Here is a 26440-nt window from a genome sequence, read left to right as displayed (position 1 = left end):
ATTTTCCTATTATTAGTACCGCTAAGCAGGCACTGTAAACAGATCACAAACAATGAGCCTTTGTTGGAAACACCCTATTTAGTTCTGAGCCCTGCTCCTTCCACACCTGGAGATGTGTCATGCATTTGCACGATACTGCTTAGAAGGCGGCTGTCATGGCAGCTGGAGTGGGGGGGGGCTCAGTGGTGCGGGATGGGGTGTGAAAAACCCACGCCCTCCCAACTTCGCATCTCAGACCTGGTCTCCTGGGTCAGCCACTTGTCTTCCTGAGAACAGGCTGTCAACGGACAGCATTGGGTGTCATCAGTAACATGGTCCTTCTGGGATGCCAGTATTTCTTCCGATTTCTTAACTCCAATAGGAACCGTGAGGGCCTGAGCTTTCCCATCAGATGTGAAACATGTTTCCAGCCATTGGTGGGGGGGCACCACTCCTGGAGAAAATCCAAGGTTACTAAGTCTGACCCTACAGCAATGAGTCTGTGACTGGAAGATGAATGTTGATTCTAATTTTGCACCGTCTGCACATGACGGCTTGGATCAGTGTCCTCTCGGGCACCGGCTGCAACGTGCCCCACCTGCCCCTCCCCTTCTCATTGAACTCTGCCTCCCTCACCTTCTATCCTGTGTGTTTCACCAGAATCTCACCTTTTAAAAGCGGGTTCCATTTTCTCCATTCACGTGAAGCATGCCTGAAGCCATGAGAAAGATCAAAGTGTGTGCACACACACATACATACATATGTACACACACACACACACACACGGAATGAAAGCAGCTTGTACCCTGGCACAAAAACAAGTCCTGGAAGTCTCATCTGAGTGAGCAAGGGATGTCATCACCACCACCAGATCACGACAGCCTGAGTGTTTACGTGTTCCCTGAGAGAGTTTATAAATAGGGGCTATTAATAATCGATGCGGACTGCTTCCTGAGCACCAGATCCTGTGCAAGCACTTGCCACGTGCCAGCTCCTTTAACTCCCCTGCTCTACAACGTGGGACCTGCTGTCCTCATGCCAGCCGTGGGGAAACCGAGACTCTGAGAGGTGAGGCACCTGCCCGGGCAGGGTCGCATGGCACATGGCAGGGGCAGCTAGGATTCTGCCCACTTCTACTGGACCCTGAAGTCTGAGCTCTGAACACTGCTCTCTACTCTCTGAGGACAGACACCTATGGACACGGGTCTCCTGGAGGGAGACAGGAGGAGCCTGACAGTTTAAGCTCTGCAGATACAAACAGGCTGTTTTATAGTACAGTACCCAAGACCTGCAGAACTGGAAGTTCCCCAGCTGAGACGGCGTCCTGGTGTGCAGGCCAGGAAGCCATGGCCAGGACAGCCCGGCTCCATCTGCCTGGGTTCTCTCCTCATCTCAGGAAATGAGCCGCCAAGAAACTCATCTCCTCACAACAAGCTCTCCCCACACAGCATTTCTACAACCGAGAGTGACCCAGAGAAGTTATGTAACTGCACAGGACCCACAGCTGGGAAACGGTGGGCTCAGGACTCAAACCCAGGAAGTCCCAAACCCTAGGCTTCACAGAGGAGCCTGGACTAACTGTCCCCAGAACAGAAAAGAACAGAAACGACTTCACAGCCCAGAGAGACCAGTGGCTGGGAGAGCAGAGGCACTAGCGGCGAGGACCAAGGCTTTGTACTAAATCACCTATAGGATGAAGACCAGAAGCATCCAGGGCTGGCCATCAAACCTTGGTATTGTTTTGTTTTGTTTTGTTTTAAGACTGATTTTATTTGAAGAGTTACAGAGAGGTAGAGACACAGAGTGAGAGAGGTCTTCCATCCGCTGGTTCACTCCCCAAATGGCCATGGCTGAGCTGATCTGAAACCAGGAGTCAGGAGTTTCTTCCAGGTCTCCCAAGCACCTGGGCCATCCTCTGCTGCTTTCCCAGGCATAGTAGCAGGGAGCTGGATCAGAAGTAGAGCAGCCAGTGCCCATGTGGGATGCTGGTGCTGCAGGCCAGGGCTTTAACCCTTTGTGCCACAGTGCCAGGTGTTTTTTAAATTTTTTTAAAGATTTACTTACTTATTTGAAAGGCAGAGTTACAAAGAGGCAGAGGCAGATATATAGAGATAGAGATAGAGATAGAGATAGAGATAGAGATAGAGATAGAGATAGAGATAGGTCTTCCATCCACTGGTTTACTCCTGAAATGGCCACAACAACTGGAGCTGGGCCAGTCTGAAGCCAGGAGCTTCTTCTGGGTCTCCCACATGGGTACAGGGGCCCAAGCACTTGGTCCATCTCCACTGCTTTCCCAGGCCATAGCAGAGAGCTGGATCAGAAGTGGAGTAGCTGGGACTTGAACCGGCAACCATAAGGGATGCCGGCGCTGCAAGCAGTGACTTTACAAACTACACCATAGCGTTAGCCCCTCGGTGTTTTTTAACTCCTCCCATCAGCATCAGCAAGTCAGCGCTAAGAAATAAGTAAGTGTTGCTGAGGGCTTCCAGCAGAATGAAGGAAGTGCAAAAATCTCGCTAATTCCCCAGGACATGTTGGCAGACACCTCTGCCTGTCGAATTCCTGGTTCTCTGGGTAGATATTTCCATCTGAATTAATTTACACTGAGGGAGTCTTAAATACAACCGACCAGACACTATGCAGTTTCTGAAAACTCCCTCTCCTTCATCCCTGATTTTTTTCCCATTCGTTCACAGGCACATGAGTCCCTGGCACAGGGCCACGACTCGCACCAGCAAAGATGCTAACTGGGAATTCATCCTAACCACACACCCCTTGGTCCTGTACTCGGGACACTCAACGCTGAGCCAACCCACGACGGCCTTTGTGAGATTCCCATGCTCTTATTTAACACTAAGCTTGAGAAAAACGTCGCATACTCAGCTTGGCCACAAAACAGAGGACAGACTGTTTCACAACCAGGAAATGCTTCATTTTCCAAAGTGGTCAAGGCAAATCAGAATGTTGAATCACATAGCAAAAAAATACATCCCAAATGACAAATACGTTTGTTCATCAAATTCAAGATTTGCCACCCTGATGACTGCAAATGTGAATATTTTTACCAGTCTTTGTTCCATGACAAAAAGAATCAGCCTCCCAAAAAGGAAGGGTTCCTATCAGCACTTTCTCTCTGTCTTAGTGAAACACTGTCGGCTATGGGGTAAAGAGTTTTTGATAGAACCAATTGTTTTCCCTAGTCTCCATAACTTAAATTCAGTTTTTTCAAAATCAGGAAGTACCTTGCTGTCTTAAATACTGCTAGGCATAATACCATCCCTGAGTCTCTCCTTACTCTAAGGACGTTCAAGGACAAATGACACCGGCAGTGCCCACGAGTTTGAGCATCTCTAAGCAATAGAAACTTGGGGATTTTTTGCTAATGCTCTTGTTCTGTATAGTACAGCTCTCTTTTAAAGGAGAGAATAGAACGAAAATGAAACTGGAAATTATAATAAAGTAGCTTTTAAAACATTACAAATAATGACAATGTCAGCAATAATAGTGTGCAAAAATATCCTTTGAAAAAACTGTATAAATTTCACAAAGGACTGTGCAGTCAGTGGAACAATTTCCCAGGAAATGATTATAAGTGAGGCTAATGGGGCTGGCACTGTGGCATAGTGGGTAAAGCCACAGCCTGCGGTTCCGGTATCCCACATGGGCACCAGTTCAAGTCCCGGCTGCTCCACTTCCGATCCAGCTCTCTGCTACAGCTTGGGAAAGCAGCCAAAGATGGCCCAAGTCCTTGGGCCCCTGCACCCATGTGGGAGACACAGAAGAAGCTCCTGGCTCCTGGCTTTGGATCAGTGCAGCTCCAGCCATTGCAGCCATTTAGGAAGTGAACCAGCAGATGGAAGATTCTCATTCTCTCTGTCTCTCTCTGTCTCTGTCTCTGTCTCTGTCTCTCTCTAGCTCTGCCTTTCAAATTAAATAAATAAATCTTCAAGAGAAATAAGTGAGGCTAATACAATTGCAAGCTGGAGAACCCAGGGGTGCTAATCTGGAAGACACACAGGGGGTGAGGGACGGTCCAGAACATTATATATGCTGTTGGAAGGAATGGTCTAGTTCAGTTCACAGCCTGCTTATTCCTGTTTTACCAAGTCTTTGGAATTCAATCCTTCTTATTCACCTCTCTTGTCTTCACCCTAAATCCAACTTCCATTACATTAAAAGTAGGCTCTTTCAGTCCCATCCCATTTCAGGGTTTTTTTAACCATGGAATGCAACAAAATTAGCTGAAGAGCTCTCTCCAAGTAGATTCCTGGTCCTCCTGGGCCAGAATCTCTAGTGATGGGGTCCCCAGCTGGGTGGTTTAAAAATACTTCACAGGTGGGGCCGGTGTTGTGGCACAGCACGTTAATGCCCCAGCCTGCAGCGCCAGCATCCCATATGGGCGCCAGTTCGAGTCCTGGATGCTCCAGTTCTGATCCAGCTCCCTGCTAATACACTGGGAAAACAGCAGAGGATGGCCCAAGTTCTTGGGCCCCTGTACCCACATGGGAGACCCAGAAGAAGCTCCTGGCTCCTGACTTTGGATAACCTCAGCTCTGGCCATTGAGGCCATTTGGGGAATGAACCAGCAGATGGAAGACCTCTCTCTTTCTCACTCTGTGTCTACCTCTCTCTGTAACTCTGTCAAATAAATAAATCTAAAAAAAAAAAAAAAAAAAAACTACTTGGGGCCAGCGCCCATGGCTCACTTGGTTAATCTTCCACCTGTGGCGCCGGCATCCCATATGGGCGACAGTTCTAGTCCCGGCTGCTCCTCTTCCAGTCCAGCTCTCTGCTGTGGCCCAGGAGGGCAGTGGAGGATGGCCCAAGTGCTTGGGCCCCTGCCCCCGTGTGGGAGACCAGGAAGAAGCACCTGGCTCCTGGCTTCAGATCGGCGCAGTTCCGGCCATGGTGGCCATTTGGGGAGTGAACCAACGGAAGGAAGACCTTTCTCTCTGTCTCTCTTTCTCTTTGTCTATAACTCTACCTGTCAAATAAAAAAAAAAATACTCCACAGGTGATTGGCAAGGTCATCTCTGATTAAGAATCACGAAACCCAGCTACCTGGTCTCTAAAAATCCCTCCAGTACTGCATGCCACCCTCTGGGTAACCTCTCTAAAGCCTTTTTTAGTGATGCCCCAAATCATCAGACAATCCTATATTGAACAGGAGATTCATGGTTAGTTCTCACCACTCCTCTCTGTATTAATTCAGATTTTATCCTTTGTTGGGCCACCCTTGAGCTGAGCTGCCTTCTTCACCCAAGAATACAGACCCGCCAACCACTGCCCAACAGACACACTCCCAACCCTTCAAGACTCGCCTCAAGGGCTGCCTCCTGTGAGCACTTGGGGCTCTGCCCACTGCCAGGTTCTCTCCATCCCCCAAATTCTTGCAGCATTTGTGTTTGCCTGGAGACGGTCAACACACAGCATGAGATCCAGGAGCACAGAGTCAAGTGTCCCAGAGCAATTTCTTTGAAGTGCAAGGTTTGTAAAAACATCTGGGGGGCCAGCGCCAGTTCGAGTCCTGGTTGCTCCACTTCTGATCCAGCTCTCTGCTGTGGCCTGGCAAAGCAGAAGATGGCCCAAATCCTTGGGCCCATGCACCCACGTGGGAGACTCGGAAAGAAGCTCCTGGCTCCTGGCTTCAGACCAGCACAGCTCTGGCCATTGCGGTCATCTGGGGAATGAACCAGTGAATGGAAGATCTCTCTCTCTTTCTTTCTCTCTGCTTCTGCCTCTCTGTAACTCTGTCTTTCAAATAAATAAATAAATCTTTAAAAAATCTGAGTGTTGGGGCCAGCATTGGTGCATAATGGTTGGAGCATATGGGATGTTCACTTCTAATCCAGCTCCCTGCTAATGTGCCTGGGAAAGCAGTGGAGGATGGTCCAAGTGCATGGGCCCCCACAACCAAGTGGGAGATCTGGAAGAAGCGCCTGACTCCTGGCTTCGGACTGGCCCACCTCTGGCCATTGTGGCCATTTGGGGAGTGATCAGTGGACAGAAGAATTCTCTCTCTGTCTCTCCCTCTCTCTCTCTCTCTGTAACTCTGCCTTTCAAATAAATAAATAAATTTTACTTTAAAAAGTGAGTGTTGAGTTCTCTATTTTGTATTACAGACACCAGCAACACTCCAGGAGCAGGTGCTCATGGGTAACCCGAGGGTCCTGTGCCCCCACACGTGTTATCTACACACCAGTGGAAGTCACACAGCTGAGCATCACAGCAAGAAAAGCCTCGTGAAAGACGTCTGAAATAATGAGTGGGAAACTGAATTGAGTCCAGCTGTTCTCCTCACTTAGACACACGATAGCTCCAAGCCTCCAAGATCACAGACCTGGCCAGCTAAGCGCTCAGAGAGGCAAAGCCATCCAAGGCGTTTGGAGCACTTCCGGCTCCCAAGCATGTCATCCAGGGTCCCCCACGCCGACCTCAACGGCCTTCTCAAAGTATTTCTTCCAAATACACACTCCCTCCGTCCAAGAATTTGGGTGGATAAAACTTCTTCCATAGCATACATACCCAGATACTTCAAAAAGTTCATGGAAATGAGATTAAAAGATAAGTTGATTTTGTTGCAAAATAAATTTTGGAAATCAATGCATAGTCTTTTCATAATATGCATTTTCCAGAATTTTTCAAGACTCTTTGTACACAAGAAGGAAATTCAGTGGTGAGTCTTAGATTTGGTGCTTTCCAGACCCATCCCACAGCCAGCATCAGGGCTCAGCTGATTAAGCGGCCGCTTGGGACACCCACATCCTACAGCAGAGTGAGGTTCCACTTCCAATTCAGGTCCCTGCTGATGCTCCTGGGAGACGGCAGATGATGGCTCAAATGTTTGAGTTCCTCCAACCCACATGGGAGACCCAGATGGAGTTCACGGCTTCTGGCTTCAGCCAGTCCATGGCCTCAGCTGTTGCAGCCTTTTGGGGAGTAAACCAGCAGATGGAAGGATAATCAATTGATCTCTATCTACCATTCAAATAAAGAAAAAATTAATAAATCTTTAGAAGAAAAAGACCCATCACAATTATTTTAGATTAAGAACTGGTTTTTAGCTACATCAAGGAGGGAAAAATAAGTTTTGCTCTCTTCGAACTTTATATAGAGCATGCACGTCACAGCCCAGTGCTGTGAAAGGAAAGCCCAGCCACATCCATCTCTACACAGACGAGGGCGATGTGTGCTTCTAAAACTTCGCTGACACATCAGCACACCTCAAGGTCTGGCCATCCGCCGCAATCTATGGATTCACATGGCAGTTGAAAGAAATAAGCAGGAGCCAGCACTGTGGTGTAGCAGGTAATGCTGCTACCCGATATGGGCACTAGTTCATGTCCCAGCTGCTCCACTTTCTATCCAGAACCCTGCTAGTGGCCTGGAAAAGCAGTGGGAGATGGCCCAAGTGCTTGGACCCCTGCAGCCGTATGGGAGACCCAGTTGAAGCTCCTGACTCCTGGCTTTGGCCTGGCCCAGCCCTGGCCACTGCAGCCATCTGGGGAGTGAACCAGCAGACGGAAGACCTCTCTCTCTTTCTCCTACCCGCCCCCCCATAACTCTTCCTTTGTAAATAAATGAATAAATCTCTTAAAGAAGGAAAGACACAGAGAGAGGAGCCCTCAGGCCTGCCACATAGCAAAGCCAAGGCGGTTCCATGCTAACCTTGTGAACAAAAAGGCAAAGGTCATCCGGAGGAAGAACCAGCTTCTCCAACCCTCCCCACAGCCCCTCTGCCCAGCGTCGTTATCACGACTTGTCCCCATCTTGTGCATGCCCACCCCTTGCCTGCGTGGAGAAGTGTTTAGTGTCACCTTGTCACACATCCAGTCTGACTCCAAAGGTGTGAAAAGGCGGCCGAGACACGCAGCTCCTGCCACCTGCTCTCAGGCCTCCCCGTCCTCCTCGTCCCACCGTGATTAGGACGTGAAGGGTCTGTCTCTCCACCCAGGCTTGTGAGCGACTTCAGTGTCATTCCTGAAGACCCTCAGCCGCGCCGATGAGCTCAAGGTGACCTTAACACATCATCTTCCAAGAAAAGGACGGTGCCTGTCACTTTTAAAAAGCCACTCAGTCAACAACAAAACAATGGGCTCACAAGAATGGCGAGTCCTTTTTCTTCCCCCATGACTCAAACCACACACCCAGAGAGCAGCAGCACAGTCTCCTCTTTAAAGGGAACCATGATCCCCCCCAACACCTTGGGCTCCTCTCAGAACAGTGAGTAACTTATCATGCATCTGATTATTATTTGTCAGTCAAAAGATATGGTCAGATTAACCAGCAGATAACAGAGACCTGTGAAAGCAAACGTCTTTGAAAGGAGAGGTAGAAGGGAGTTAAAGAACTGAAAAATAATAAAAATCACTCCCAATCTTTCCCCCACAATGGCAGCTTTTTTACTTCAAGAAATTGCAGGGTTCTGGGTAAAGGTGGCAGGCTAGACACACCCCCTCAGCCCCACGATGACATGAAGAGACTTGTGTGACACCCACCGCAGGGAGAACAGACCACGAGCAAAGCCCCCCAGGGAATGGATGCGGGACGGCAGGTGCAGAACTGACTCCACGGCCCCGGAACGAGCCGCAGGCACTTCTGTGAGTGAAGGTAAAGGTACAAGCGAACACTGCAGGTCTGCTCAAGACACAGTCAGACTGCGGGCCCTCGCTCCCTCGGCCCTGCCTCCTACCCACCCCAGCTGACAAAGAGAGGTTTACTCTCTGGTGGGGGTCAAAAAATTAAAAATGCAAAGTAGCCTCCTGGGCACAGCTAAATTAGGGAGAACATTTGTTTGTTTGTAATATTTATTTACTTGAAAGGCAGAGAGCGAGAGAGAGATCAGTCTTCCATCTGCTGGTTCACTCTCTAAATGGCCTCAACAGCTGGAGCTGGGTCAGCCCAAAGCTAGGAGCCTAGAACTCCATCAGGGTCTCTCATTGGGCTGATAGGGGCCCAAATACGTGGGCCATCTTCTGTGGGCTTCCCACCTAGGTTAGCAGGGAGAAGGGTCAGAGGTAGAGTACCCAGGACTCAAACAAGGGCTCCAATAGGGTGTGCCAGTGTCACAGGTGATGACTTAACCCACTCTGCCCCACGCGCCACAGGGTAAGTTATTTTTTTTAAAGGAGCAAGGGATTTGATGAAGATCTACAGACTAATTTTGAGATATCACCACTTCTTTCCCTCACCCCAAGCCTAGCTCCGTTCACTTCCTAGACATTGTGAGCCAGACTTTGCCCTCCTTCTAGACTGGACCCTGCAGGAGTCTTCCCTGTAGAATCTAATCTCAATTTAAAAAAAAAAAAAATGACCTCCAGACACTGACATGGAAAGAGGATTCCCTAGGGGGCAGACGTTTGACCAGGTGGTTAAAAGACCTGTGTCCTATATCACAGTGCCTGGGTTCAAGTCCCACCTCCGCTTTCTATCCAGCTTCCTGCGAATGCACACCCAGGAGGCAGCAGTTGACAGGTACAGCTCAAGCACTTGGTCACTGGCACCCATGTGGGAGACATGGATTGAGTTTCTGGTTCCTGGCTTCAGCCTGGCCCAGCCTTGGCTCATGGGAGCATTTGAGGAGTAAACTAGTAGATGGCAGATCTTACTCCATCTCTCTCTCTCTCTCTCTCTCTCTCTCTGCCTTTCAAATAAAGATGAAAATTAATCAATAAAAAATTCCTAAATAAAATTAATATGATGGAAACAGAAGTGAGTAGAACTGGACTAAGGTGGTCCAGTTCTATTTCTCTACAGCCCAAAGGAATAGTGGGACATCCTAAACCAAGAAGAGCAGCAGGTGACACTGACATTTCAGTAATGAAGGCTCAAACCCAGGGGCCGGCATTGCAGCCTAGTGGGTTAAGCCACCACCTGGGACACCAGCATCCCCTATGAGTGCTAGTTCCGGTCCTGGCTGCTCCAGTTTCAATCTTTGCCAATGCACCTGTGAAAGCAGCAGATGACCCAAGTATTTGGGCCCCTGCACCCACATGGGAGAGTTGGATGGATTTCTAGGCTCCTGGCTTCAGCCTGGCATAGCTCTAGCTATTGAGTGAGCCCGTGGATGAAAGATCTCTGTCTCTGTCTCTCTTCTGTCTGTCTGTCTCTCTCTCTCTTCTCCCCACTCTGTATCTCATTCTTTCTCACACCCTCTGTAACTCTGCCTTTCAAGTAAATAAGTCCTTAAAAAACAAATGCGCCAACACTGGCCTACTCTCTATACTTTCGCTTTTCTCCTTCCATAAGCATGAAGCAGCTTAAACACACACACACACATACACACACACAGGTTTTACTATTTCATCCGAACAGACTTGAGAGAGGTGGCTTCCAGAGAGTGCAGCGCCTACATCAATAAAACAATGGGGAGGGGAAACAGAAGAGGAGACAAGGACAAGGTGGCAGTGGCGTGCTGGAAGTCAGAGAGTGACAGGGAGAGCAGAGATGGAAAACGAGCAGACCAGACCTGAGTGCTGCCAGGGACGCAGCGATGACCCCCGTGCCCAATCACTGAGCACTTCTGTGTGCCAGGCTCTGTGCTGCAGAACATACACAGCTCGTGCCTTGCCAGGGGAAGTGAGAAGCAGCCTGGTGCTGCATGGTGTGAGGGGGAGGCGGGAGCCGCCCAGGGAGCACCTGGCGCCAGCCCTGGGGGCTGAGAGAGGCCTTCCAGGGAAGCAGCATGCAATCCCAGGCTCTACGGAGGAGTGGGAAGTCTCCCGCGAGCTCAGGGGAAGGGCACAGGGTGCAGAGGCACAAGTGGAACGAAGCACACAGAAAGGGTGCGCTGGGCTCCGTTCCCGCATGCACAGCGCCACAGGGACAGCGCCCGACCTCACACAGCCTTATGTGCCCAGGTTCACGCACCTCGCCTTTATTCCCCACAGTGCCTTGCACTCTGCGACGCCCCTCTGGGCTGCAATGTGGTGCAGGTTAGGAGGCACTGCTGTGACAGGACAGCGACTGGGAGGGTGCACGGGCACCTTTAAAACTCATACAATGATTCCTTTAAAGCTGATACAATGATTGCAAGATCTCAAGTGAGAAAACCCCACCAGAGAGAGATGCACACACTCTGATTTACCACCTCGGAGCTATTTAAGGGGAGACCCCCCCCCAAAGGATTGCAAAATCTATGGGGGGTGGTGACCAGTTTTATCGCCCACCTATTACTGATAAGAAAAAAAACCAACACTGATTAACTGAATGAACTGTGTTTGCTAAATCTCCAACTCTGATCACACGTGGTGTTAGGGTCATTGCCATGTGAGGCTGAAGGGACCCAGGACGGAGCGCCAATGTGTCCTCACCACTTGTTTAGCCCTAAACCATCCCACCCCCCACGACAGATGCTTGGGCTGTCCTAGCCAGAGACCTGTCAGGAGTTAATCAAGGTTTCCTTCCACTACGATTGTCCCTTCCAGTAGACAGAGCCGTCCTGGAATAAGGCAAAGTGGGGCAATGCCACCAAGGTGCACGGAGCAGGCAGCCGGCAGAGTGCAGTGAGGTGGCTTTGCCATCTGGTGCTTGCAAGAAAGAGCCCGAGGCTCACCTGGCACCCTCGGCCTGCAAACCCCAGACTTCAAGAGCAACCAGGGAGGAATACCTCTAACCAGTTCTATTCAGCCCTTTGTCACAGGGGCCCATTTTCTGAATTCTTACCCTCTTCAAATGAGCCCTTCACCTCCCTTTCGACCTGATAAAAACCCTGGGTCGCCAGGGGCAGGGGTTGAGCGTGAGAAGCACAATTTACAGTGTGATTTGACTCACGGTGCCCACAGGCCCTGGCGATGGCTCTGACCTCTCCTGCCCAGACACAGGGCTGTGCACCTGACATACTCACGGATGATTCTCCTCCCAAGACTGTCATGGATATGTCACCATCACTCTCTATTTTTGTCATCTTAGAATCAAACTGGTAGTGACTGTTTCCTCTGCCGCTCCATGCCACCAGCACACAGAAGGCAGTTACGGGCACTTCTGGATGCTGGACAGCAGCACTTGTGCCTGCTTCTCCAGAGAAGGAAGTTCTGCAGCTTAGTGGTTAAGATGCCCAAGTCCCACATCGGAGTACCTGCCTTTCACATCAGGCTCTACTCCCAATTCTCTTTCCCTCTTCAACGATAAAAGTAATAAAAGCTGACAATATTTTTTAAAAGATTGATTTATTATTTGAAAGGCAGAGTTACAGAGAGGCAGAGAGAGAAAGAGAGAGAGAGAGGTCTTCCATCTGCTGGTTCACTCCTCAAATGGCTGCAAAGCCAGCCAATCTGAAGCCAGGAGCCAGCAGCTTATTCCAGGTCACCCACGTAGGTGCAGGGGCCCAAGGACTTGGGCCACCTTCCATTGCTTTCCCAGGTGCATTAGCAGGGAGCTGGATCAGAAGAAGAGCAGCCAGGACTTGAACCAATGCCCATAAGGGATGCCAGCACTGCAGGCAGCAACTTTACCCACTACGCCACAACACTGGCCCCTCAAATTATCTTTTAATTCTATTTTCTATGAGCTCTTTGAAGCATGCATGTGATTCACTTGGCATGGACCCTTTCAATGGGGGAAGCTGTTCCCGTCCATAGCCCCACCTAGGAATCCTCAGGAGAAAACATAGGCTCACCCTATAGATTTTGTTTAGGATTCCGTCCGCTCTGTGGGAAGACATTTGGAGATGCTGCTCAGCAGCAGGGACGTGGAGGGACCAGATGGCTGGTAAAACGGGAGGTTATTCTCAACCCAGGGCAACAGGAAAGCTCAAGGCAGAGCCCAAATTTAGTTTGAAACCTGGTGCCCAACAGTGTAAAATTAGCAACTCCCTTGAACCATCTGGCTCTCTGAAACAAGTACCTGTCTGTCCAGTCCTAGAATGGAGGCACCTCAAAGTCTAGCTCCCTCCCCTCGGACACAGCATCCGCACCGCACCATCACCGCACTGGCCTCAGACTGCACCTGCGCTCTCAGTGCTGAGCAGCCACAGGAAATGCTGAACGTGAACCAACCAACTGAACCCATGCTAGTGCCTCCCAGTCTTAAAGATCTTAACATTCTTTGGCGTCTCTGATTCCAACATCTCTTTCACTATCCTCTTCTCCATCAAATTCCTTTTTCCTTTCATTCCTGAGACAGGAACACACACATACACATGACCCTATCTGAAACGTCTCACTGGGCTAGCTTCCTCCTGCCAACTCCTCTATAACCATCTTTCATTTTCTTTATCACTCCACTTTCTTTTTGTTGAAGATTTTATTTATTTGAAAGGTACAGTTATAAGGGAGAGGAGACAGAATTTTCCATCCACTGATTCACTCCCTAAATGGCCACAACAGTCAGGGCTGGGCCAGATTGATACCAAGAGACCAGAGCTTCTTCTGGGTCTCCCACATGGTTGCAGGAGTCCAAGGACCTGGACCATCCTCAACTGCTTTCTCAGGCACATTAGCAGGGAGCTGGATCAGAAGTGGAGCAGCTGGGGGGCCAGTGCCGTGGCTCACTTGGTTAATCCTCAACCTGCGGCGCTGACATCCCATATGGGCGCCGGTTCTAGTCCCGATTGCTCCTCTTCCAATCCAGCTCTCTGATGTGGCCCCAGTGGGCAGTGGAGGATGGCCCAAGAGCTTGGGCCCCTGCACCCACATGGGAGACTGGGAGGAGGCACCTGGCTCCTGGCTTCGGATCAGCGCAGCACCGGCCATGACGGCCATTTGGGGAGTGAACCAATGGAAGGAAGACCTTTCTCTCTGTCTCTCTCTCTCTCTGTCTATAACTCTATCTGTCAAAAAAAAAAAAAAAAAGTGGAGCAGCTGGGACTCGAACTGGTGCCCATATGAGATGCTGGAGTTGCAGGAAGCAGCTTTACCTGCTGCACCATGGCGCCGACCTCCTTTTCTTCACTCCTCTTCCTTTCTCTGACAGTGATAGGTTCTATCTTCCCAGCTCCATGTAAAGTCATCACCCTTAAGCATCTCTAAATATGCTGTCCCCAGCCAAATCAATGAACGTCTTAGACTCTCCTCACCCAAAACATGTCCAGCCACCATGTGGCCTTGAGACCGTCCCTACCATACACAGGCTGGCCTGTGCTCAACCACCTTGACCTTGCACCTGTGCTGTAGCTGGCCTAACCTGGCTGCTTTCTTCAATTGAATCATCATCCCTTGGCAAGTAAAGAACAGTCTGGAATGGGCAGGGTGAAAGAAAAGACCCCAGGAAGGGAGAGACAACTTCACTTAATTCCTTCTTGTTCTCCCCTATTCAGAAAGTTTGTTAAAGAGAGTAAGTAAGATAATGTATAAATACATTTAGTGAGCTGTTGAAGCCCAAAGCAAGTGTGACCTAAAGTAGCCATTCTTCCACAAAAGTCCCTGAAGCAGCACAGAACTAAAGTCATCCATGGTTCCATCAAGTGAACTGCTTCTCAGCACGCAGTTACTGAGTCTCACTCTTGGGATCATCTTCAAGTTTACCCGGTCCCCTCCACTGCCACACTGACTGGCACAAGTGTCAGCAAATCTTTCACTCCGTTCCCCTTATCCATGCTCTTCTGTCCTGCACACAGCCTAACCTTTTGTCACTTGGACGCTGACTCAGGACTCTCTCTGGTACCAGGGTCTACCCACTCCATGCCAATGTGGCTGCTCCAAGAAGCAGACATGAAGCTGGGAGCAGACACTCAAGCTGTTTACTGGGAGACACACCTGCCTGACCCCATGAAAGGGAGGAAAGAAGACTGGGCAGGAAGTGCCTCAGACCACAGTGCAGTTCCTACACACCGGTGGCCTGGTGGGTAGCATGTGGATGTGGAGCCCGGGGTCCTGGGCAGAACTGGGCTGGCTTTAACCCTGGTGCTCGGTCAGGGAGAGTCCAGGAGAAGTGTGGCCTCAGCAGGACGATCAGAGTAATGGGACAAAGATAGCCTTCTGAACAAGCAATTAGACACCAGTGAAAACCCAGAGACCTGACCCTCGCTCACACCATACACAAAAATCGGTTCCAAATGGATTACAAATAAAAATATGGAAGACAAAAACTTTGAAATCTTTGGAAAATCATGACTGTGAAAAGAAATCTGTAAACTAAAGGAAAAGAGAGATATCTTAGATATGTTAAAGAAGCTTTATTTCTCAGAATTTAGAATTTCTGTTGTGATAAGAAGAAGAGAGTGAAAAAGGAGAGAGCTGAGAAGAGACTTCTAACTCATTTTTGGATTACATGAAAAACTACTAAAAGTTAATTTAAAATAAAATGATAGAGAAACCACTAGAACAAAGATGAAGAGACTCTACAGGTGTTCCAGAAGACATGACCTCCACATGGCTAAGAAACATGAATGGCGCTGGCTGCGGCGGCCATTAGAGGGTGAACCAATGGCAAATGAAGACCTTTCTCTCTGTCTCTCTCTCTCTCTCACTATCCACTCTGCCTGTCAAAAAAAAGAAACATGAATGGATGCTGAATATCATTCATCAAGAGGGAAATGCAAATCTACACCAGGAGACATCACTTAACTCTGCCCTGATTGGCTGAAAGTAAGAAGACGGACAACATCAAGTGCAGGAAAGAATGTGGAGCACCAGAAGTTCCCATGCGCTCGTGAACAGTGCACAACACGCTTCACTCTGGAAAACTTTCTGCAGGAATCAGGTCGGCCTCAGCGCTGAATAGATGCTCACCCTGTGTCCCAATAATTCCACTCCCATGTGCAGAAGTAGCTGGAAGTGGGATTACATAATGTGGTATTATATAATATGCACATGAAAAGTAATGCACAAGATGCTCACAGCAGCATTATTCATCGGTATTAGTAGGAGGCAAATGACCACCAAAAATGAGACGGATGAGTTGTGAAATATTCCTTCCATGGCACATCTCAGTGCAGAGGAAAGCACCAAAGCTACCCCACTCTGGACGAATTTCACAGATGCAGTGCTGAGTCACACACACTCCCTGATGATCTGAAGTTCAAAAACAGATGAACTGAAATGTGGTGTTTATGGAGCCATATATAAGTGATAAATCTATTGGGAAAAAATGCAAGGACATGAGTCGGAATAGTGATTATCTTAGAGGATGGAGAAAGAGGGAATTGAGAGGAGCTTCACAGGGGCTATACAGGGGCTCTGGAAACAGTTTTTGATCTGAGTATTTGCTTTATAAGTTGAAAAACCTCACTACATTTTGTGCATTTTTCCAATTGTGTTGTAGTTCACAACTTTTCAAAAATGGTTTCTTTAAAAAAGAAGAAAGAAAAGGAGTAATACAAATAGAGCTAGCTCCTGCCCCTAACAGCTTACCTATTCTAATAGGGACTGTGTGAAAATCCTAGCAAAACACAGGCAACAGAAGTCCTATCACAAATAAGTTCACTTCGTGACATGCTAAAGCACACAGAAGTAGCAAATAGGAAGCGTTACTAGCAAAAACCCCCTGTGAGAGCTCCCACTGTAGAGAGAGGTTCGAGATAACTCTGTCTCTGCTCCTGGCAGGTAAGGGCTCCCTCTCGTCACCAGAGAGAATTGGAAGGAAGGGCGACACTTGACTCGTGTTGGTAAAAGATGATTGATGGCTTATTTTCCCCAGGTGCCACGTTGAAAAGGGTGCTTTCCATACTCTGATAATTAATAGGTAAGCTGGAAGGCACTTTTTCACCTGAAGACTTTTATTTCTTAATTAAAATGACACACAAATGTTAACTTTTATTAATTATCTTGGTAGTTCATAGCAATGTAATTAACTGACTTTTTAAAGCTGAAAATGACACTGCCATCTTCCAGAGGCTGCAGCACTGCCTCTAAAGGAAAACGTGAAATCGACAAAGGAGTCCTGCTTTCACAGTCTCTCTCTCGGCACCCCCCCTACCCCCACAGTTTACCATGCAGGTTATAATAATCCCTCCCACCCCTGTCATGTGTCCTTTCCTTGAGCCTTTATAACCACTCCCATCAAGAGATGAGATTTCAGGGTGAGCATTTGGCCTAGGGATTAAGATGCCTGCCTTTCAACCTGGGTTCAAGTCTCTGCTCCAGCTTCCAATTTCACCTTCCTGGGGGGCAGGTGTCGTGGTGTAACAGGATAAGTCACCATCTGCGACACCAGCATCCTGTGTGGTTACTGTCTAGTCCTGGTCCCTGCTAATGGCCTGGGGAAAGTAACAAAAGACAGTCTAAGTACTTGGGCCCCTGCCCCAATATGGAGACCTGGAAGGAGCTCCTGGCTCCTGGCTTCAGCTTGATGAAGCCCTGGCTATTGCAGTCATTTGGGGAATGAACCAGTGGAAGACCACCCCTCACCCCCGTTGCTACCTCTCTGTGTAACCCTACCTTTCAAATAAATCTTTAAAAAAATAAAATAAAAACCTTCCTAAGGCTGGTGCTGTAGTAGTGGGTAAAGCCGCCACCTGCAGTGCCAGTTCTAGTCCTGGCTGCTCCTGGCTCCTGGCTTCAGATCAGTGCAGCTCTGGCCATTGCAGCCAATTGGGGAGTGAACCAACGGATGAAAAAATCTCTCTCTGCATCTCCTTCTCTCTATGTAACTCTTTAAAATAAATAAATAAATCTTTTTTAAAAAGCTTCTTGATAATGCACACCCTAGGAGGCAATGATAATTGCTCAACTACTTGGGTCCCTGCCACCCACATGGAAGACCTAGACTGAGTTCCCAGGTCCTTGCATTGACCCTGCTCACACCCAGCCATTGCAGGCACTTAGGTAGTAAACCAGCATTTGGGAACTCTCTCTCTCTCTCTCTCAAATAAATAACATAATTAAAAATTTTAAAAGGAAGTGGTAAGATCTCTTTCCCACACTGTTTAGAATTGACAGCACACAGTGACAATAAAAATGAGACCAAGCTTTAGTTAGGTTTATTATTGTTCTTCACTTCAGAAGATGCACCCTCTTCCTGCCTGCACCTAGGAGTTGTGCTCCCTCTGTGGTCCTCTCCCCAGTTTGTGTGCCATTGTTCCCCACCCCTTGAATCTGGGTGGCTCTGGTGACCGCCTTTGACCAATAGAACATGGAGAAAATGACACTTTGAGACTTCCAAGCCTAGATTGCAAGAGGTTTGCAGATTTTGCTCTATCTCTCTTTGAACCTGAAACCACTATGTCAGGCCTCTTTAAAAGTAAGAGAACACACGCAGATCGGGGTCCAGCTGTCAGCAACATCCACTATCAGACTCATGAGTGAGGCTGTCTCATATTACCAGCCTCAGCACAGCCATCAGATGACCACTGCCACGTGGGTGACTGTGGGTGAGACCACCAGAAGAACTGTCCAGCTGAGCCCAGTCCACATGGTGGACCCACAAATGTATGAGCTCTTCAAGTGGTCATCTGAAATTACTCAGTTAGGTTTCCATTCTAGCTCTGCCTCTTAGCCACAAGACCAAAATCAGGGTATTCTATTAAATAAGGATCACACTAGCACCTCCCACAGGTGGTTGTGGTGAGGACTGAGTAAGATCACATCTATGGAGCAGGTGACAGCACTAAGATGGGAAAGGAACAGGAACCAACATATCCCCAGAGTGGGTTACAAGCTGGTAGTGAACTCTTGGACCCATCAATCTCATCTCAAGGGTGTGAGGGTTGGGGAGAGACCAAGACAGAGATACAGAGAGAGAGAGAGAGAATTGGTTTGGCGAGGTTTTCTTCTGGGGAAGCACAGTTGTGCGGCTCCTTTCAAAGAGAGCACATGGGTGGGGCTTCCTTCTCCTTCAAGTGTGTTTGTGGGGGGAGTCCTGCCCCAAGGCCATGGAGACAGCCTGAATGTGATCCTTACTGTCCAGGGCTTGAGAGAGCAAAAGCAGCCAAGTGGAGAGCTGGGTCAGGGATGCCAGTCCATGCCCTGTGGAGGTGGCAGGAAGGCTGGAAGACCACAAAAGGGAGAGGGGCTGCTGGCCTGGGGCCATTTAGCTCCTGCCCAGGAAGATCTCTTGCAAGGTAAAGGGAGCCCCCTGGGGAGTGACCATGTGGAGCTGACATTCAAGATCACGGACCCAGGTGGCAGCAGCAGATGGAGGTGCAGAGAGCAACTCCAGGTGAGTGGAGCTGATGCCCACAGCGTCTCACAAACTCACCTGAAGGAATCCGTGAGACAAAGTCAGGTTCATGAGGCCACTACTTCAGAACGGCACCTATGAAGCGAGGGCTATTGTTTGTGGGTGATCCTGTGCCTGACTGGAAGACTGCCGGCCTAGCCCATGCAGGAGGTCAAGAGGGCATGGCACACAATGCCCCCCGGGAAAAACCCTGGTTAAGGACTCAGCACACTGAGACCCACAGATGACCTGTCGGCTGACGGCAGGGGGGCCACAGGCACATTTCCCCCACCCCCACTTCCTGTTGAGGGGCCTTGTCATTGTCAGCTAGATAAAGAGCTCCCGGATGTGGCCCAGACCCTAAGACCACCCGGAAGGCTACATGGGCTATGTGGCCTTCAAGCTTATTGGAGAAGCATAGCGGCACCAGTATCAGCTTTATCCTACAGAATTAGTGTTGCTACCCAGAAGTAGCTACTCCCCTTTGCCTGCCCCATAAAAGCTTGTGCCTAACTGCTAATAAACAGACATGTTCACCAAAACTGTCTCTGGTGCTTCTTGCAAATAACACCATTGCCCCACCATCCCAACAGTGTGGGCCTCACAGGATGAGCCCACAGTTGTTATCATTGTTTAAAATATTTATTTATTTAGAGATAGAGTTATAGAGAGAGCTAGAGACAGGTCTTCCATCTGCTGGTTCACTCCCCAATGGCTGCAATGGCCAGAGCTGGGCTGATCTGAAACCAGGAAGCAGGAGCTTCTTCCAGGTCTCCTACGAGGGTGCAAGGGCCCAAGCACTTGGGCCATCTTCCACTGCTTTCCCAGGCCATAGCAGAGAGCTTGATCGAAAGTAGAGCAACCGGGACATGAACCAGAGCACATATGGGATGCTGGCACTTCAGGCAGAGGCTTAGCCTACTACGCCATAGTGCCAGCTCCTATTTTGCAAAGTGGAAGTCAAGGCTTAGAGAGGGCAAGTGGTTTGCCTGCACCTTATGGTGAATGCCAGGGCTGGGATGAGAATCTGAGAATGTCTGACTCCCAGAGTCCATTCTCTTTTGCTTTTACCTTAAAAAAAGAAAAAAAAAAAAAAGGCAGGCCAAAAGAAAGCATGCAGATAGAGCTCCTGTCCTCTGGTTCACTCTCCAAATGCCAGGAGCCAAGAACTCCACCCTTGTCTTCCATAAGCACCCAAAAACTTGAGCCTTCACCTGCTGGCCCCTAGGGTATGCATTAGCAGGAAGCTAGATAGGAAGCACAAGCTGAGACTAGAACCCAGGCACTCTGCTATGGAATGTCAGTGTCTTAACCACTCAGCCCAAGACCTTCCTCCTAAGCCCACTCTTTTATTTATTGCAGACAGAATCCATGATGAAGTACCGAGGCACCATCGCAAAACCAAGATCAAGCAATTCAAAAAGACAGGAAAACGGCTGTAAACAGGACAGGTTCTCCATTGTCCCAAGAAAGAAACTGGATGTTGCATGTCTGCAGGGAAAGGGCAGATGAAGGGAGAGCTTGGGAGTGACAACAACATACCATGCTCTCCGCAGCATACCTCACCTCACCCTCATCAGTCTTGCATGAGCCCCTGAACCACAGGCAGGGAGTAAAGCAGGCTGTGGCAGGAGGGGCCTTCAAACCACCTCCCTGGTGGGAAGTAAACATTCCGCCCACCCAGAGGCAGTTGCAAGGATGGAGGACCATGGAGCATGGCCAGGAACGTGCCAGTTCAACGGTCACATCCCATGGCCTCAGAGCAGGAACAGGGAAAGGTTGGGGACTGAAAAACAAAATGCATTGGCTCCAAATTACAAAAAGAACACTGCAAATTCATAATCAATAAGTGTTTAATTAAAAGTCTACAAAAGTAGCATTCTGTCAACCATATTTGAGAAGTTAATATTCATAAGAAGTTCATTACATCTGAAAACAATCTGTAGATTAGGCTCTCTTTCTTCACAAGAATTCCAAGTGTGAATGAGAAATCACAGCAAGTTGTAAATTAGATAAGTTGTTCCTAGCCAGATCATTTCAAAGGCAAGATTATTTTTTTAATCTCCCAAAATATTTACAGTAAAAAATTTCATATTTAATGCCACTTTTTTTCCCCTTTAATGATGCAGGATGGGGATCTCTAGGATCTCTCAGAGCTCCGGGATCTTTACACAGCCCTAGCCAGTGTCATCCCGAACATGCAGAGAAGGGCCATTGAGGCCATCGATGAGGGCAGGGGTTCAGCCTGGCAGTTAAGACGTCTGTCTCTTGTGGGAGTAGCTGGTTCAGTACCGAGCTCTGGTGCCTAGCTCCAGCTTCTTGCGGTGACTTCTTGCATTGACCACCTCCTTCTACATGGGAGACCTGAGTTGCAGTCCTGGCTCCTGGCTTTGGACCCCCAGCAATTGTGGGCATGTAATGCCTGAAACGTTGCATTAAATCTTAATTGCATACAGAGGCAACACTTGTTGTGACTGTGAGCACAGGATTTGAAATCAGACTGTTCTTGTTCAAGTCCCCACTCCATACTCAACTATGTGACCTGAGACAGGTGGCTCCACCTTTCTGGGTCTCATTCTTTTCATCTGATAAATGTGGAAACTATGAGAACATCATCTAAAAGGTTGGGGGGGGGGGGCTGTGCTGTGGTGCAGCGGGTTAAAGCCCCAGCCTGCAGCGCCACCATCCCAGGTGCTGGTTTGAGTCCCAGCTGCTCCACTTCCTATCCAGCTCCCTGCTAATGCTCCTGGGAAAGCAATGAAAGATGGCCCAAGAGCTTGGCCCCTGCACTCACATGGGAGATCCAGAAGAAGCTCCTCACTCTTGGCTTTGGATGGGCTCAGCTCTGGCCATTGTGGTCATTTAGGGAGTAAACCAGCGGACAGAAGACCTCTCTCTCTATCTCTACCTCTCTCTCTGTAACTCTTTCAAATAAATAAAATAAATATTTAAAAAATAAATAAATTAAAAAAAAGGTTGAGAGAAGGGGTAGGCATTGCAACACAGTGAGTTAAGCTGCCACTTGCGATACCCATATCTTGGCTGCTCTGCTTGCGATCCAAGTTCTTGCTAATGCTCCTGGGAGATAGCAGATGATGGCCCAAGTACTTGAGTTCTTGCCACCACATGAGAGACCCCAGTGGAATTCCTGGCTCCTGGCTTCAGCCTGGCCCATCCTCAGCTGTTGCAATCATTTGGGGAGTGAATCAGCAGATGGAAGATACCTTGCCTCTTTCTGTGTCTCTGTCACTCTGCCATGCAAATAAATCAATCTTTAAAAAAAATATTGTGGGGACTGGCGCTGTGGTGTAGTAGGTTAAGCCTTTGCCTGTAGCACCAGCATCCCAGATGGGCATCAGTTTGTGTCCCAGTTGCTTCTCCTCTTATCCAGCTCTTGCTGATGGTCTATGAAGGCAGCAAAAGATGGCCCATGTACTTGGGCCCCTGCGCCACCCTCGTGGAAGACCTGGAGGATGCTCGTGACTGTGAATGGCTGTTGCAGCCATTTGGGGAGTGAACCAGCAGATGGATCATCTCTCTCCCTCTCTCCCTCTCTCCCTGTCTATAACTCTGAAATAAATAAATAAATATTTTTAAAAATAATATTGAGAGGACTACCCAAGCTACTACATGGAAAGCTCTTGTAACTGTGCCTGACACACGCCTTCCTTTCAGAATGGAGTCCCTTACTCTGTGTGGACTCTAAACAATTTCCCTGCAGCCTGGTGGTGAATTGTCATGGTGATGGAGGTAATAAAGAAAAGGCAGATGATCTGCAGCTAATAGATACTTCATACCGAGGTCTGAAGTTTCTGAATGCAAATTCTGTGTTTTGTAGGATGATGCAGGATCAAGATAACTCTTGATAAACATCCATGTGGCTGGGAGTTGGTGGAGGAGGCAAGAGGGAAACCTAGAACCAAAGAACCATTTTTAGCATAAACTTATTTGTATTTAAAAACTGAAAATCAAACCCACCTTTATATATGTTGTACGTGTGAATACACAGAAAAAAAAAGTCTACACAGGTGCACATCAAATTACTTGCAGTGCTACTGCTGGTAGGAGGGCATATTTTTTATGGGGTTTGCTTTTCATGGCTCTAGCTCATCATGACTATAATGAAATGGCTGAGGCGACCAGCTTCATAAAGAGAACGGGTATTTTTAGCTCTTGGTTTTGAAGCTTCAAGTCAAAGATGGATGACACTCCCCCTGCCCGGTTTGGCCACTGAAGGGGTGGGCGGTGGCCAGCAGAAGTGGGGTGTGTGCTGAGAAAGGATCCCACGGTGAGCCAGGAAGCAGACAGACTGGCGAGGCCCACGCTCAGGCTTCATAACAACCCTCTTGTGAGAGCCACCTTCTGAGGGCACCTTGATGACCCATCTAAGCCCCACCTCCTAGGGTCCTCCACAATGGCATTAAGTTTCTACCCACACAGCACCATTAACATAAGACTTTCAAGACTAAACCCCTGAATTCAAACTACAGTACCACAGCAAGAGGACAGTAGGGGGCAGAGGACACTAACACCTGCAAAGATGCCCATAATCTAAAGGGAAGGAAATCTGGTGAGTCAGCTGGTCCCTGGACCTGCAGCCAAACTCACGCCGTGGCCACACCTCACTGGAGGTCTCCCACGCAGCCTGGGATGTAAGAGTGAGCAGCAAGGAACACAGGGATAACCAAACCCAGTCCGCACCTTACAAGCTAAACAGCATCAGCAGGCAAAGATGGCAGGAAGCCAGCCAACTGGCCAGAGGCCCATCTAGCCAGAAGGGCCAAATGAGCTCCTAAGTGTGTTCCCAAAGCAAGCACATTTCCACATCTCTCGCCTACCAAGCATTTAAGATGATCCAAGTCTGCACTCAGCCTACACCTGTGCCAGGCACTGCAGATGCATAGTATTTCTGGGCTGGAGAAAGCCTCCGTCTGTCATCAGAGAGGAGTCTCTTAGGTACACCCAGATAAGCCAGTGTCTCAGGGACTCCCTACATTTCTACTTTGAGCATTCATTCAATACCACTGGGTACTGAGCACTGGGTTCAACAATAAACAAGACCCAGGGCCTGGTGGCTGGTGCTGTGGCATAGTGGGTAAAGCCACTGCCCGCAGTGCTGGCATCCCATATGGATGCCAGTTTGAGTCCCAGCTGCTCCACTTCCGATCCAGCTCTCTGCTATGGCCTAGGAAACCAATAGAAGATGGCCCAAGTCCTTGGGCCCCTGCACCCATGTGGGAGACCTGGAAGAAGCTCCTGACTCCTGGCTTCGGATTGGTGCAGCTTCCAATTTGGAAGTGAACCAGCGGATGGAAGGCCTCTCTCTCTCTCTCTCTCTCTCTCTCTCTGCGTCTCCTCTTCTCTCTCTGTGTAACTCTGACTTTCAAATAAATAAATAAATCTTAAAAAAAAGAGCCAGTGTCTGCCCTCAAGGAGCTCACAGACTCCCAGGAGGGACACAGAAGCAGACACAAGCATGGCTTAGGGGTTTAGGGCTACAACACCAGGAAGGGCAGGGCAGTGAGGGAAATGTGTAGCAAGGCACGCAACTCAGCCTGGAGTGCAAGAGGTGTCAGGAGGTGATTGCACCTAAACAGTCTGGAAAGTCGAAAAGGTTGACTGAACAAGGGGCAGAGCCAGAGCTGAGGGATGAGCAGGGAGAAACATCTACATACCCAAGTACCCCGCTGCAAATGCCAAGAGGCCCGACCTCGCTGAGCCTAGGGGGCCATGGTCCCTCTGTCGTACCCAGCACTAGGCATTGCCCCATACTCTTTGGCACCTTAATTTTTGAGTTTTACCTGAACACATGAGCAGTCTCTAATAGAGGCCTGTGACTCCAATCCACCAAGAAACCAAGCTGAAATGCCAGGGTCTTGTCAGGAAGGCTTGCCTGGGGGATACGCCATGGCCAGCAACACTGCTACTGATACACACTGAGCAGTCTCCACACTCTGTCCACTAGACAACACCTAACTCTTGTACCTGACCTGGTGTTAATATGCAGCTTCCCTCTTTAACAGCTCCCCTCCCTTCCTGTTCACACTCCTATGGTTTGGGTCAGCCACACCTTGTAATAATGAGTGGATTCAGGTTCCCAAAGGCTGCTCTTTTTAAGGACGCATGGGAGTATGGGTTTAGGACTGGGCATTCCAGCAACAAAGAACAGAAGAGGTGGGCATTTGGCCTAGCAGTTAGGATGCCCACGTCCCACATCAAAGTGCCAGAGTAACCCATATTCACATCGTGGCCCTGCTCCCAAGTCCAGCTTCCTGCTAATGCAGCTCCTGAGAGGCCGAGGTAATAGCTCAGCTGCTTGGGTCCCTGCCACCACGTGGGAGGCCTAGATAGAGTTCCTGGCTCCTGGTTCCAGCCTGGCCTCACCCAGGCTTTTGCAGGCATTGGAGGAATGCCAACAAGTGGGAGTTGTGTGTGTGTGTGTGTGTGTATCTCAAACTTTTTTATAAAAAAGAACAGAATGAGTTAGGGAATCTACTTATTCCAATTGGCAAGCATCTATTGGATCCTTTCTGTATATACTAAGGAGAATGCAAGCTCACGTGGGAAATCTCTCATGACACTGACAGGCAGGGACAATAATACTACTATTACAAGAGGAAACAAGCAGAACAAGACAGAAACGAGTCACATATGACAGGCAGGAACTCCTGAGAAGCAGGAATCATTGTTTCAGAGTAAATTGCAGAGACCCTCCCCCAACCAGAATGAAAGAATAAAACTCAAACTCAACGCTTGGTGGATGAGAATCAACATGCACAAAAAATATCTTAAAGATAATATATTTCTAGAACCAACAATGAATACATAAGCAAACTCTCATTATTTTACAGTTACACATTGAAACCTGAGGCAGGGGCAGGCGTCGTGGCTCACTAGGCTAATCCTCCACCTGCAGCGCCAGCACCCCGGGTTCTAGTCCCAGTTGGGGCACCGGATTTTGTCCCGGTTGCTCCTCTTCCAGTCCAGCTCTCTGCTGTGGCCTGGGAGTGCAGTGGAGGATGGCCCAGGTGCTTGGACCCTGCACCCCATGGGAGACCAGGAGAAAGCACCTGGCTCCTGGTTTCAGATCGGCACAGCGCACCACCCGCAACACGCCGGCTGTAGTGGCCACTTGGCGGGGGTGAACCAATGGAAAAAAGGAAGACCTTTCTCTCTATCTCTCTCTCTCACTGTATAACTCTGCCTGTCCAAAAAAAAAAAAAAGAAATCTGAAGCAGATAAGAAGGTGTAAATACAGGAGAGATCAGGTTAGCAATGAAACAGACTGAACATACGTCAGAGATAACTGCTTTATATCTACATATATAGTAGCCAAGACAGGAGACTGCCTTGGTACAGACACGCACTGAAGACATTTCTACAGTAAACACAGGTCTGGGCCTGACTTCGGTACAAATTAGAA

At 48.8% G+C, this 26440-nt stretch overlaps 1 protein-coding gene across 2 annotated transcripts in view; it reads right to left on the bottom strand.

Moving 5' to 3' along the window:
* The window catches only part of CNIH3 (cornichon family AMPA receptor auxiliary protein 3), a 260846-nt gene that overhangs the window by 118354 nt on the left and 116052 nt on the right, over window positions 1-26440 (bottom strand). For both annotated transcript variants that reach the window (XM_062210456.1, XM_062210457.1), the window contains exon 3: window positions 22815-22930. In XM_062210456.1, the coding sequence (XP_062066440.1) occupies window positions 22815-22930 (116 nt within the window). The remainder of the gene's footprint in view (window positions 1-22814; window positions 22931-26440) is intronic.

This window comes from Lepus europaeus, chromosome 14 (genome assembly GCF_033115175.1).
Source record: "Lepus europaeus isolate LE1 chromosome 14, mLepTim1.pri, whole genome shotgun sequence".
Lineage (NCBI taxonomy): Eukaryota > Metazoa > Chordata > Mammalia > Lagomorpha > Leporidae > Lepus > Lepus europaeus.
This window is presented reverse-complemented; position numbering and strand designations above follow the sequence as displayed.